This window comes from Callospermophilus lateralis, chromosome 11, assembly GCF_048772815.1.
Source record: "Callospermophilus lateralis isolate mCalLat2 chromosome 11, mCalLat2.hap1, whole genome shotgun sequence".
Classification (NCBI taxonomy): Eukaryota; Metazoa; Chordata; class Mammalia; order Rodentia; family Sciuridae; genus Callospermophilus; species Callospermophilus lateralis.
In genome coordinates, this window is record NC_135315.1 from 55,796,118 (window position 1) to 55,810,643 (window position 14,526).

At 37.3% G+C, this 14,526-nt stretch overlaps 1 protein-coding gene across 2 annotated transcripts in view; it reads left to right on the forward strand.

Moving 5' to 3' along the window:
• Arhgap44 (Rho GTPase activating protein 44) overlaps window positions 1–14,526 on the forward strand; it is a 172,662-nt gene that overhangs the window by 123,547 nt on the left and 34,589 nt on the right. For both annotated transcript variants that reach the window (XM_076869168.1, XM_076869167.1), the window contains exons 8-10: window positions 9,399–9,467; window positions 11,502–11,583; window positions 11,985–12,112. In XM_076869168.1, the coding sequence (XP_076725283.1) occupies window positions 9,399–9,467; window positions 11,502–11,583; window positions 11,985–12,112 (279 nt within the window). The remainder of the gene's footprint in view (window positions 1–9,398; window positions 9,468–11,501; window positions 11,584–11,984; window positions 12,113–14,526) is intronic.

A 14,526-nucleotide genomic window follows, 5' to 3' on the forward strand; every position in this document is an offset into this window, starting at 1 on the left:
AGTGACCTCCCTGTAATGTAATGCCCATCTTTATTCCTGATTATTTGCCTTCCTCTGAAGTCTTCCCTATCCAAAATATTAACGTAGCTCCCACTTTATTTTAATTAGTGTTGGTAACACTAATCCAGTCCTTTACTTTTAATCCATATGTGCTATGTATTAAAGTGGGTTTCTTGTAGACAACATATAGTTGAGTCTTGTTTTATGATCCCGCTTTGACAATCTGTCTTTTCATTGGCATATTAAGACAACATAATTGGATTAATATCCACTATGTTTGGTACTATTTTCTATTTGTTGCCCCTGTGCTTGCTCTTGTTTGTCTTTGACAATTTTTCTTTTGTGATTTTAATTGAATATTTTGTCTGACTTTGTTTTTTTTTTTTTGATATGTTTTTTAAACATATAAAAAAAATTGTGGTTTCTCTGGATTTGGAATATTCCCTTACAACTAATTCCAGTCTACTTTTAAATCACAATACTGTTTCATAAGTAGTGGGGAGTAACTTTTAGGAACAAAGTATTCCTAAATCTGAATACATTATTGCTACTATTATTTCTTACAAAACTTTAGCTGTTATGCCAATTAAGAATAAGAAAACAAGTTGTAATTTTTACCTTCAACGGTTCCTTCTGCACTGTTCTTCCATATCATTTTCTTCTTTCCAAAGAAGTTATGTTTAATATGTTTTGGTTTTTTTTTTTTTTTTTTGGTACTGGGGATTGAACTAAGGGGTACTCAACCACTGAGCCACATCCCCAGCCCTATTTTGTATTTTATTTAGAGACAGGGCTCACTGAGTTGCTTGGTGCCTAGCTGTTGCTGAGGCTGGCTTTGAACTCGAGATCCTCCTGCCTCAGCCTCCCAAGCTGCTGGGATCACAGGCATAAGCCACCTCGCCCGCCTAACATTATTTTAAATGAAGCAGTTTATTTAGCATTAAACATTCAGGCAAGAATGCAGATATTATCCATAATTGATTGAATATTAATGATAAATGTGATAAAAATAATTCTGATTATCAATGATAAATGAATCTTAATCACAATAATTTTATTTTTCCCACTTATCTTCCCTTTATCTATCTATAAAATTAACTCTTTTATGGAGTAGTATACTGTCGTACTAACTCTTTTATGGAGTAGTATACTGTCATACTTCTCATTTATTTATATAATGTGGTACCATCTGTTTTAATCAGTTTCATAAACATTTTTTATGTTTTGTGATAATAGAAGATGGCAACTGATAAACAATAGATGGTGTATGATTTTTATAGGTTCCCTTTATACAGTAGAAATAAGGAATTGTTTTGATTTGTGTGTGTGTGTGTGTGTGCGCATTTTACTTCTGTTTTTTTATTTTTTTAGTTATTCATTTTAAATTTACTGACAGTAGAGTGTGTTTTGACATACCATACATACACGGAATATATAACTTATTATAATTAGGATCCCATTCTTGTGGTTGAACATGATGTGAAATTACACTGGTCATATATTCATATATGATCATAAGAAAATTATGTCTGATTCATTCTACTGTCGTTCCTATTCCCACCCCTCTCCCTTCCCTCCATTCTCCCTTGTCTAATCCAATGAACTTCTATTCTTCCCCCTGCCCCCATTATTGTGTGTGTGTATATATATATACACACACACACACACACAACAGTTTCTTTATCTATTTATCTGTTGAAGAGCACTTAGTTTGGTTCCATAGCTTAGCTATTTTGAATAGAGCTGCTGTAAACATTGATGTGTCTGTGTCACTGTAGTACACTGATTTTAAGTTCTTTTGGTATATACACCGAGGAGTGGATAAGTAGGTTAAATGGTGGGTCCTTTCCAACTTTTGCTGAGGAATCTCCACACTGCTTTCCATAGTGGTTATGCCAATTTGCAGTTCCAATAGCAATGTATGAGTGTACCTTTTACCCATATCCTCACCAACATTTATTGTTACTTGGTGTTCTTAATAATTGCCATACTGACTGAAGTGAGATGGAATCTCGGTGTAGTTTTAGTTTGCATTTCTCTAATTGCTAGAGATGTTGAACATTTTTTCATATATTTGTTTACCATTCCTATTTCTTCTGTGAAATTCCTGTTCAGTTCCTTTGCCCACTTATTGATTGAATCATTTGTTTTTTTTTTTTTTGTTGTTGTTGTTGTTGTTGGTGGTGGTGGTGGTGGTGTTAAGTTTTTTGAGTTCTTTGTATATCATGGAGATTATTGCTCTGAGATGCAGGTGGCAAAGATTTTCTCCCACTCTGTAGGCTCTCTTTTCATGTTCTTGATTATTTCCTTTGCTGTGGAGGAGCATTTTCGTTTGATATCATCCCGCTTATTGATTATTGATTTTACTTCTTGTGCTTTAGGGGTCTTCTTGAGGATGTTGGTTCCTAAGGAAATATGATGGAGAGATAGGGCTACCTTTTCTTCTGGTAGGTGCAGGTTCTCTGGGCTAATTCCTAGGTCCTTGATCAACTTTGAGTTGAGTTTTTTGTCTATGATTTTGTGCAGGGTGAAAGATAGAGCTTAATTTGATTTTATTATATATGGATTTCCAGTTTTCTAGCATCATTTATTGAACAAGCTGTCTTTTCTCCAATGTGTGATTATGGTGTCTTTGTCTAGTATGAGATAACAGTATTTATGTGGGTTTGTCTCTGTGCCTTCTATTCTGTACTATTGGTCTTCATGTCTGTTTTGGTGCCAATACCATGCTGTTTTTGTTTCTTTAGCTCTGTAGTATAATTTAAGGTCTGGTATTGTGAGGGCTCCTGCTTCACTTTTCTGGCTTAGGGTTGTTTTGGCTATTCTGGGTCTCTTTATTTTTCCAAATTTATTTCATGATTGCTTTTCCTATTTATATGAAGAATGTCATTGGAATTTTAATAGGAACTGCATTAAATCTGTGTAGCACTTTTGGTAGTAGGACATTTTCACAATATTAATTCTGCGTATCCAAGAACATGGATGATCTTTAGATTTTCTAAGGTCTTCTTCAATTTCTGTCTTTAGTGTTCTATAGTTTTCATTGTAGAGAGTTTCCCCCTCTTTTGTTGGATTGATTCCTAAGTATTTGATTTTTTTATTTGTTGAGGCTATTGTGAATGGGATAGTTTTTCTAATTTTTCTATCAGCTAATTCATTCATTGTTGGTGTATATGAACACAATTAATTTATGGGTGTTAATTGTATATCCTTCTGTTTTGCTTAATTCATTTATAATTCTAAAAGCTTTCTGGTGTTGTTTTTTGGGGTCTTTTAAATATAGAATCATGTTGTCAGCAGTTAGGGATAGTTTGAGCTCCTCTTTTCTTATTCATATCCCTTTAATTTTCTTCTCTTGTCTAATTGCTCTGGATAGAGTTCCAAGGACTATGTTGAATAGAAGTGGGGAAAGAGGGCATCCCTGTTGTGTTCCAGTTTTTAGAGGGAGTGTTTTTTAGTTTTTCTCCACTTAGAATGATGTTGACCTTGGTTTTAGCGCATAGCTTTTATAATGTTAAGGCATTTTCCTACTGTCCCTAGTTTTTCTAGTGTTTTGAGCAGTAATTGATACTCTATTTTGTTAAATGCTTTTTCTGTACCTATTGAGATAATCATGTGATTCTTGTCTTTAAGTCTATTGATGTGATGAATTATGTTTATTGATTTCCGTATGTTGAACCAACCCTGCATCCCTGGGATGAGCCCCACTTGATCATTGTGCACTATCTTTTTTGTTTTTGTGCACTATCTTTTTGTTTTTGTCTGTGATTTGCCAGTATTTTATTAAGAATTTTTGCATCTATCTTTTCAGGGATATTGGTCTGAAGTTTTCTTTATTTGATGTGTTTTTGTCCGGTTTTGATATCAGGGTGATACTAGCTTTGTAGAATAAGTCTAGAAGTGTTCCGTCTTTTCTATTTCATGGAACAATTGGAGGAGGCTTGGTGTTAGTTCTCCTTTGAAGGTCTGATAGAACTCGGCTGAGAATCCATCTGGTCCTGGGCTTTTCTTGGTTGGTAGACTTTTGATGGTGTCTTCCATTTTATTGCATGAAATTGATCTGTTTAAATTTACTGTGTCCTCTTCATTTAATTTGGGTAAGCCATATGTCTCTAGAAATTTTTCAATGTCTTGAAGATTTTCTATTTTATTGGAGTATAAATTTTCAAAATAGTTTCTGATTATCTTTAATATTTCAGTAGTGTCCATGTTGATATTTCCTTTTTTTTTCATGAACTTTATTAATTTGAGTTTTCTCTTTCTCTTTATTAACATGGCTTAGGGTTTATCAATTTTATGTTTTTAAAGAACCAACATTTTGTTTTGTCAGTTTTTTGAATTGTTTCTTTTGATTTCAGTTCTGATTTTAATTTATTTTTTACTTCTGCTGCTTTTGGTGTTGGTTTGTTCTTTTATTTCCCCCCTAGGGTATTGAGATGTAATGTTAGGTTATTTATTTGACAATTTTCTGTTCTTTTAATGAATGAGCTCAATGCAATGAACTTTCCTCTTAGAACTGCCTTTATGTCCCAAAGATTTTGATCTGTTGTATTGCTATTCTCATATACCTCCAAGTATATTTTTTATTTCATTCATTACTTCTTTTGCTATCCATTGGTCATTTAATATTCAGTCTCCAGGTATAGAGTAGCTTCTATTTTTTATTTTATCATTGATTTCTAATTTCCATCTATTATGATATGATAAAATGCAGGGTATCATCTCTGTTTTCTTGTATTTGCTTTGTAGCCTGAGATATGGTCTGTTTTAGAGAAGGATTCATATGCTGCTGAGAAGAAAGTGTATTCAACCATTGATGGATGAAATAACTCTATATATAAAGTCTAAATTATTGATTGTATTATTTAGTTCTATAGTTTTGTTATTTAGTTTTTGTTTGGAGGATCTATCCAGTGGTGAGAGAGGTGTGTAAACTTCACCCAGTATTATTGTGTTGTGGTCTGTTTGATTCTTGAAATTGAGAAGGATTTGTTTGATATACATAGATGCTCCATTGTTTGGGGCATAAATATTTACAATTTTTATATATTGATGATGTATAATTTCCCTAAGTAATATGAAATTTACTAGATGACCTAACCCTTTTTGGATTTTTGTTTTGTTTTATTTATTTTTTTCTTTTTTAGCATGCTTCATAATTTTTTTGTTGAAAGGGAGAGAAGATGTACTATGTAAAAGGAACTGTAGTAAACAGACCTTTAGTGGTATGGTGGTAAGGTATGAGAGAAGGGAAAGTGTCTGCACACAGAAAAAAAAAAAGTGAGGCTCAGTCTTAGTTGCTGAGTGTGTGCACCTGGGTTGTGGATTTCACCAGGGATTTGCAGTTTATTTTTCTCTTAGGTGGGACAGAATGGCCAGAAGAAGCTGAAACTGAGTTTTTCCCTTCCCTTCAGGTGGTTAGGTATTAGAAAACAAAATAACAATAAAAAACAATTCAGTAGTTTAAACTTTGGTAAAATAATTTCTCTTGAAGGCAGACCTTGTTGAAAAGAATAGAATGGTCTGGCGTATTTCAGAAAGGTAACTTTTCTTTCCCTTGGTGGATTTGTTCCCTGGTTAGTAGTTAAATTTTTTTTCCTTTTCTCTGAAACTCACTGTGAGAACCTGGTAGAACTCCTGAGGTAAAAGGTGGGGCCTTTTTGTGCCTGGGTCTCTCTGGAGGACTTACCTTTCAGGCTTGTGTCCACATTGAGTCTGCAGCAATTAGTTAATCACTATATATATATATATATATATATATATATATATATATATATATATATATACATACATACATACACACACACATACATACATACACACACACACTTTTAAAAATTATATATAAATATATAGTTATAAATATAAATTGTATATTATATATAAATAAATATATGGGGATGTATATATCCTTATATATTTATTTATATAATATCTAATCTATAATCAAAAAGCTAAATAATATATATGTAAAAGCTCTAAGTATATCATCAGAGGAATGAATCATAGAGAGAAAATCTTAATAGATGTCACTATAAGATAAAACTTGAATAAAGTACAGTGACTCTTCCAAAGTGATAATGCCCTAAAAGGCAAATGGAAAATTGAAGGGAAGTCTTTGAATATTGATAAAGTCAATGGTCTCATAAATGAAAGAATTCTTACAGACTTTATAAATAAGGGTTAGATGAGTAATCTCATAGGAAAATTAGCACTCAGCATTGATGAGCAATTGACTATGGATAATAAAAGAAGTTGAAAAACATAATCTAGAAGGAAACTAACTTCTTGATCAAAAATACCATTTATTATTTTGATTTCATCTGTATATTTGATAGTGAATTCTTAGAATGAAAAGGTTACTGTGGAAAACAAACAAAACACTTCTGAGTTATTCTTTTTTAAAAAATGTTTATTTTTTTTAAATTATAGATGGACACACAATATCTTTATTTTATTTTTTTATGTGGGGCTGAGGATCGAACCCAGTACCTCATGCATGGAGGATGAGCACTCCACCACTGAGCCATAACCCCAGCTCCTGAGTTATTCTTTATAGTACAGTGACCTTTCTAATGGGTATTTGGAATTACATAACAACAGCTCTGAGGTTCCAATCCAGAATTATCTTTTTAATGTATTTCAATTACATTATTATCTTTCTAATATGTTTCAGTTAACTGTCAAGAATTATAGTCAGAATAAATTTTATCTGCAGAATTTGTCATAGGGGACTAATTAGGAGATGGGTGTAAAACCTTTCTGAACAGACATCTGTCCAGTTGTTATAATAGCAAAAAAATAAAAACTGATCAGGTAGTAGTCACCAGCATAGACATGAAGATGCTCATTTGCTCCATTTTATCCAGGCATATCTTTTTTCTGATTGCTTGGTTTACAAAAAATGGAACCCAACTGCTTTTTTGATCATTTTACCTCCCAGAAAAATACAGTTTATAATGGTGAAAAAATAAAAACACAATTTCCAGCCAGATGCCAGCAGCTTGGGAGGCTGAAGTGGCGGATCACGAGTTCAAAGCCAACCTCAGCAATGGCGAGGTGCTTAGCAACTCAGTGAGATCCTGTCTCTAAATAAAATACAAAAATAAGGCTGGATGTTGCTCAGCGGTTGAGAGTCCCTGAGTTTAATCCCTAGTACCAAAAAAAAAAAAAAAAAAAAAAAAAACCTGTAATTTCCAACAAGAGAAACACATTCATATAATAAAATATGTCACCATTATAAACTGTGTTTTTCTAGGGGTAAAAAGCAGTTTGGTTCCATTTTTTTTTTTTTTTTTTGGTAAACCAAACAATCAGAAAAAGATATGCCTGGATAGAATGGAACAAAATGAGCATCTTCATGTCCATGTTGGCAATTGATTGCTGCCTGCTCAGATTGCCCATGAACTTGGGTCTTTGTTTCCTATTAGAAATTCTGAGTGTAGATTAGTTGCAAAATCAGAAAATAATGATTTTTAACAATACTTTAAACTCTAGTCATTATTGATGAAAGGGGTTTTGTTCTTTATAAAAAAAAAATAGCAGATTTGTAGTTTCCATTCTCGTTTCTTATTTGTAGTGTGGCCTGTTTGGAATCCGCATTGTGACTTTAAAAACATAGTAACGTACTGATTTTATTTTTTTAAGATTGTCCTGGGAGAGGCCCAGATGGTGAGGAATTGAAAGTGTATTTGATGCAGCACCAGGTCTTTGGGGGCTTCTTTTCTTTTTCTCTGACTGCTGATCCATTTTTATCGCTGTTTTTTCTGGCTCAAAATATCTCCCTCCCAACGGGGAGACCGGTGATGTATGTCTCCTGAATGAGGCTCTGCAGGGATGTTAGATGAAGTGGATTCCAGATGAGATCCTCTCTCTGGAACCTTGGAGAGACTTGGCAGTCTGCAGAGACCTTCAAATAAGGGTCCTCTGGGGGAAGAGGTTTGACGTGGTCTTGCGCTTATTGTATTTGGGAAATTTGCCAACTCTGAGCCTTAATTTCCTCATTTAGAAAATAGTTTTGAAGTTCCTACTAGGCTAAGCATTTTTAGACAGTGGTCAATAGATAAGATTCTTGAATACTTGGAACCTACTGACTTGAAATTAGAAAATTAATTCTTACCTATGAGGGTTAGGTGAAAGTTTGTGCTTCACACCTAGAAAGTTCTCCATGAGTGTCCATTCATTTTTTTCTCTTTGTTCATTCTGTGCAAGTCAGTCATGCATAGCTTGGTCTCATCAGTGCTTAGAGGTCCCCAGAGAACAGATTTCCTCTTTCAGTTCTGTGACTTGGTTCCGTTGACTAGAAGTATACAAGAACTATTGAGTGATGTTCCCAGGAGTTGCTTGCCTGTCCTGGATTCTGGAAATGCAACAGGTTGTTCCTACACATCCCAGTGTTTTTGCTGAGAATCAGCTTAATTGGAGAAGCTAAGGGTTGTGGTTTAGTACAGATTGCTTGAGGTTTCATGGCACAGGGTCTGTCCAAAAGCATGTTGTCACCGCTTTCGTTCATTCAGCATCCAGGTGGTTTTGTTGTGCTACCATTGTGTTTGGCTCAACCTGAACATATAAGCTCTTGTCAGTTACCCACCTCCTCTAAGTATTGCCAACCTAAGATTGCCAAACAGGCAAGCACCTAAGAGGTCATATGAGTTGCACAAACAAGTTCAGAGGAGGGTCATGCTCAGAAATACTGTGAGTGACAGAATTTCATCCTGCTCAAAAGAAACATTGATGACGCAATGTTATGCCTGTTTTTCTGGAACCTAGAATGGTTTTCCTCAAAGGATGAAGCATGTCACATTCCAACACTGCATTAGGCCATTGCCATCCAAGCCCATGCAGACCTGAATAATGAAGGGATGCTGATGCTGTGAAATTCGTGTGCAATGTGGGATGAGTCCAGGTTTTGCCAGGTGTTGAGTCAGCCATGCTTTCCCTGTGCACCTGTCTTCTCTAAGCTTTCTCTAAATTGCTGCATCTTCCTCCATCTCTTTCCTTTTCATGATGATCACATAATCAGAATTGAGAGTGAAAGAGAGCTGGGCAGGAGAAGGAAGCTTGCTTCAGGATGGTGGCACAAGCTGCAGAGGTGTATGGATGTCATTTGCACTTCATGCTCTCACACCAGCTTTGACTTTAACTGCAGACATGGCCCATGTGTTAAAAACCCTGGGGAGCCTATTGGCATAGGTGTACTTTTTAAACTCACTCATTTTGTAGAGCCGTGGTAGGAAAACATGGAATTCCCTATGAAAAAAAGTTTGTAACATATCAAATATTATTTTAAAATGAGATGAAACTGTTTAAGGCTCCTTTCTCCTGTGGTGTATAGACTCAGACTTTAGCTACCTTATTATTTTATGTTTTACCTTGGATGTATATTTTACCTTGCACAGGACCAACTCTCCGCTGACATGTACAGTTTTGTGGCCAAAGAAATCGACTATGCAAACTACTTTCAAACGGTAAGGGTCCAAAGTGTGTGCAGGAGTCACGGTGTGGATAGAAAGGGAATGTGGGCGTGGAACTCGGGGCCTCTCACATAGTTAGCACATCATGGAAAAGGGTGGAACTGTTCTATCATGAATAGATTCTGCCTTCCTTACTCCTTATAGGGGTTTCTTCAAAAACGTAAGAATAAAACCCAGCCCTCTCCCTGGATTTATTGCAGTTCAGTCATCAATTACACTGAATGATAACTGAAAGCAATTTTGCTACCTTTCCTAGTAGACATCTGGCAATGCTTGGAGGCATTTCCGATCATCACAGCTAGGGAGGGACATTGTCATCTAGTAGATAGACCAGGGATGCTGCTAAGTTTCTCACAGTATGTAGGGCAGCTCCCTACCACCGAGATTTACCCACTCCCCCAATATGTTAGTAGGACCAATGTTGAGAAAACTTGGTCTGGGACAATAAGGGTCTTGAGGAGAATAGGAAAATAAACACCTCATCCCAAGTGAGCACTGGTTTTGATATAGGTTTTTGCCGTAGTGGCAAAAAGGTGAATAGTGATTGATATGTGACCTGTTTACCTGCCTCTTACCAATGGAAGCAGATTTAGAGTTGAGAAAGAGGAAGAAACAGGATCTGAATCACCTATACTTAAATGATCCAGTTCAGATAATGAGGACTCTGGCTGTTTAGCAGGGTAAATGCAAAGCAAGTGAAACAACAACAACAATAAAAAAAAAAAAAAAACAAGAAAACAAAAATCATACACAGAGAAATAGTACAAAATGACAGACTGTCCTGTTCACCTGCTTGTGTTGAGACTAAAACTCTAGAAAGCACACACTCTGTTTATATATACATATACATGTGTGTTTGTATACACACATATACTTATATATGTTTATTTTTTATATGATCAGGGAAGTGATGGAATGATAAGGAAGGGGAGTAAAAATTAAAACAGGAGAATTCTTGAAAAGGAGACATGCTGTGTGGAGTATGGTAGAAGTGCTATGGGCTATTAGCATTCTTCGAACATTTTTATTACTGGCCCAGACATTCATGTGTTTCTTCCTTTCTGCAAAAGAGCTGATATCTATTATTCCCAACTTGGAGAGTTAATTTTACAATAGTATTTTTTCCAAGTGCATTCTATCGGTTTCAGTTGTGAAGGTGAGACTTGACTTTAGACTTTCTGAAACCAACGAAATACCAGCATTCCAAGCCTTATTAGATTTTAATTGTCCCTTGGGTACCATTTATTTACTTATTCTGTTAACTTTGTTTAAAAAAAAAAATCTGTATTAGTTTTCCATCAGTGTTATTGGTATTTCCTCTCCACAGCAAGCATTTAGAACTGTTCCCTCCCCCTCTGTCCTCCATGCCCACTCTTGGGGACAGGAGAAGGAGATTCTGAAAATAAATGAAGTAACTGTTGCTTATGGGTTTTCCCTGGCCCTTATCCACATGTCAGCTGTGTTTTAATTTAATGGGATGATCACAGTAGAGCACCATGAGGAATTTGTTCTTCGGGCTGCACCATGACAGAGCAAGTTCACCTCCTAAAGAGGATCCCAGGTCCAGCTGTATGTTTTCTGATCAGCTTGAAGTTAAACTAAGTTGGCAGAAATCAAAGATGTATACAGATTGATTTAGCCCATATATATTGTAGAGGCAAATGAATTTCTAAGCGCATTTCCCATTTATAATCACCTGTTCTTGCACTTCTCTTTGCTGCCTTTTCCTGGGGTGCCAGGAAAGGTAGGGTGGGGGCTAAGATGAAGCTTTCTAAGCCAGGCTCCAGCTCTGGGGGAACTCCCTTATTTTTTCACGGTTCTCCTGCTTCTCAAATTTCCATTCTTAGTCTGCTGTGACAGGCTGAAGCATGACTATCTTCCTATGTGAGTCAGAGGAGGGAGCAGGGGGCTCCTTCTCCCTCCCCCATGACTAAGCACCTTCACACAGAACCTGCTGTGTGCAACAGAGAAGCCTGTGTTCCTGCCGTTCAGCACAGGGTAATGTATTTTTTTGTGTGTTTTTCTCAGCTAATAGAAGTGCAAGCTGAATACCACAGGAAGTCACTGACACTGTTGCAGGCTGTATTGCCTCAAATAAAAGCACAACAAGGTAAGCACATGCCTTCCCTGGGAGGGGAGTCTGGGGAAGCCCGCTTACCTTCCCAGATAAGACCATCTCCTTGCATTTTGGTCACTGTTTAAGATTTACACAATCATGTCACATTTAGATGAGCCCCTGGAACTTTGTAAGATGGTATTGATCCAGTCGTAATCAAGGCAAGCACATCCCAACACGAATCAGGGGTGTATCACATTAACACTAGCACTGATGGATACAGCCAGCTGTCCACTTACCCTCTCCCTCATCCCCAATCCCCAACTGGGCTGCCATTTTTTTTTTTTTTTTTTGGTAGTCTTAGGAGAATCTGAATGACAGGAGAAAAGAAAGATTCCAATGTGAGTGACCTTCTCAAAGTGCTGACTGACCTCTTTCTTGCTTCTCCTCCTCAGAGGCCTGGGTTGAGAAACCCTCCTTTGGGAAGCCGCTGGAGGAGCATCTCACCATCAGTGGCCGAGAGATCGCCTTCCCCATCGAGGCGTGTGTGACCATGCTGCTGGAGTGTGGGATGCAGGAGGAGGTAGGATGGAGCATAGCCAGACCCAGCTAAGAGCAGGTCACCTCTTCCAAGAGGCAGCATCTCTGGGGCCTTCTCTCCTGTATCGTCTCCATGCTGGCCCCCTCCAATCCAAACACGAAGGCAGGGGATGTGGTTCGGCCCCCTCTCCTGCAGACGCAAACTGGTCCTGATTTTTCTTCATTTTATATTGAGAGTGGAGGATTGTGGGCAGCTTGCTACATCTGGCCCTGAGGCCTGGATGTGCAGATTTGACTGGTTGTTTCTTCAGACTTAATGTGATTTGATGACTTTGGCATTCGATTGCTGCTGTTGTTACTACGCCAACTCATTCTCTCTCCTCCTCCTCCTGTTGTGTAAAAAATTTCCTAATTTCCAAAATAGAGCTCTTAACGTTTTGGATCACAGGTCTTTTATAGACATCCTCAAAATTTGATTGATAGCAACATTAGAAAGTATTTTTAAAGAACTGCCTATAAAAAAAAAAAAGATCTATGAGAAATTGGTGGTGGCTGTTGTTTTTATTGCTGTGTGAATTGTTTCCTGGGAGATAAGAGCCATCTTTCTTTGCTCCAGTAGGCTCTTTTAACACCTTTATCCAATATTCCTTTGATTTGATCACCTAGTCCATGTCTAATTAGACCACTCATGCATTTATTACTAAACAAAGTATAAAATGAGAAAGGAGGGTTATAAACAGCGTAGCATCTATCCAGTAAGCCCGGTTAATCAAAAACAGGCTGCAACCCAAGTAAGCACTGGGTCACATGGGAAAAACTAAGGTTTCTAAGTGGAAGAAAAGGAAGCCAGTGAACATTCATCTCAGTGTTGGCTGTTTCCATGTGCCAGGCCTATTTGAGATGCTAGATAATCAAAAAGGAGTGGGAATAAATGTTTCATTTTTACTCCATTTTATGTGCCTTCACGTTTGTCATCAATTAAGAAAGAAGACTTCTCTTTGATATCTGAGAAATAGATTCATGAAGGTGGTGAACTGGGCTTTTTAGCCCCTCTATTTTATTTTTTTCAATTATGGAAATATGTATACACACAAAGATAAGAAAATGATCCCCATCCCCCAGCTTGTAGTCAGTCTGGTTTAATCTCGATCTCCTTTTCCTGCCTCCTAATACCTGCTTTGGCTATTTTGAAGCTAATTTCAGATGTGGTGTCATTTCCACGGAATGCTTTAGAATGTATTTCTTAAAGATAAGGAATATTCTAAAATATAGTTGCGACAGTGTTATTGTAGCAAAAAATAACAATAATGTTCTAATATCATTATGTATCTAGTCCGTGTCAATTGGTTCTCAGAGAATGGACTCTGACGTCTCTAGTCTTGCCTCAACTTTCCTGTCTCTGCCCTTCCTGGGCCATTCTGCCTCTGGACAAATCTGCACTCAATTAATCTCTCTCTCTCCTTCTCTTTCCTCCTTCTCCTCCTTTCCCTCCCCTCTTCCTTTCTCTCTCTCTCTCTCCCTTTTTCTTTCTCTTTTTCCCTACTTTATATCAGCTCTTTCCCTTTAATAACAAATATACTTAAGTTTCCCCTAACTTACGAAAAAAAATCCAATCTTCTTTCAACCTTGCTACAACCTCAGACTCCTTTCCTAGCCCCTTGGTTTCTTTCTGCTTTTCAGTTTCTATGAATAACTCTCAGCATTTGCTGTTTGTGCATCATCAACACCATTTACTCGCTGCTCTTCCTTGGTGTAGCTTCTGTCCCCACCCCTACACTGCAGCTACCCTCAGGGACCCCCAGGGAGCCCCAGGTTGTCAGATCTAGGGCCTCAGTCCCAGCCTCCTTGGCCACACAGGTGCCTGGTGTTGCTAGTGCAGCCATCCTTGAAGTACTCCTGGCTACCTGGCTGGCTATCCCCTTCTGCCTCCAACTACGGGGCCCTCCCCATTCCCTGTTCTTTCCTGTCATTTACTCCTCATCTCCTTGTGCTTCACATCCACCTCAGTGGGAGAGCTCCACTCCTATGTTGGCACTCTTTAATATTTCCATGAAAAATTTCCTCTAATACCCATAAAACTACTCACTAGCTCTCTTTATTATTTTTTTTTAATTTTTTTAGTTATAGATGGACATAATACCTTTATATTTTTATGTATTTTTATGTGCTGAGGATTGAACCCAGTGCCTCACATGTGCGAGGCAAGCTCTCTACCACTGAGCCATAACCCCAGCCCCGCTAGCTATCTTAATAACGTTTCCCTTAATGGGACAGTCTCCTCTCGCAGTTATGCAATCAAATATCTGAAGTCTTAGGCACTCATCCACCTTATCCACAGGGCATATGTTCCAAGACCCCCAGTGGATGCCCAAAACTATTACCAAACTCTGTATATGCTACTAGGTTTTGGGGTTTTTTTTTTTGCTATACATAAATACTTTAAATTTATACATTAGG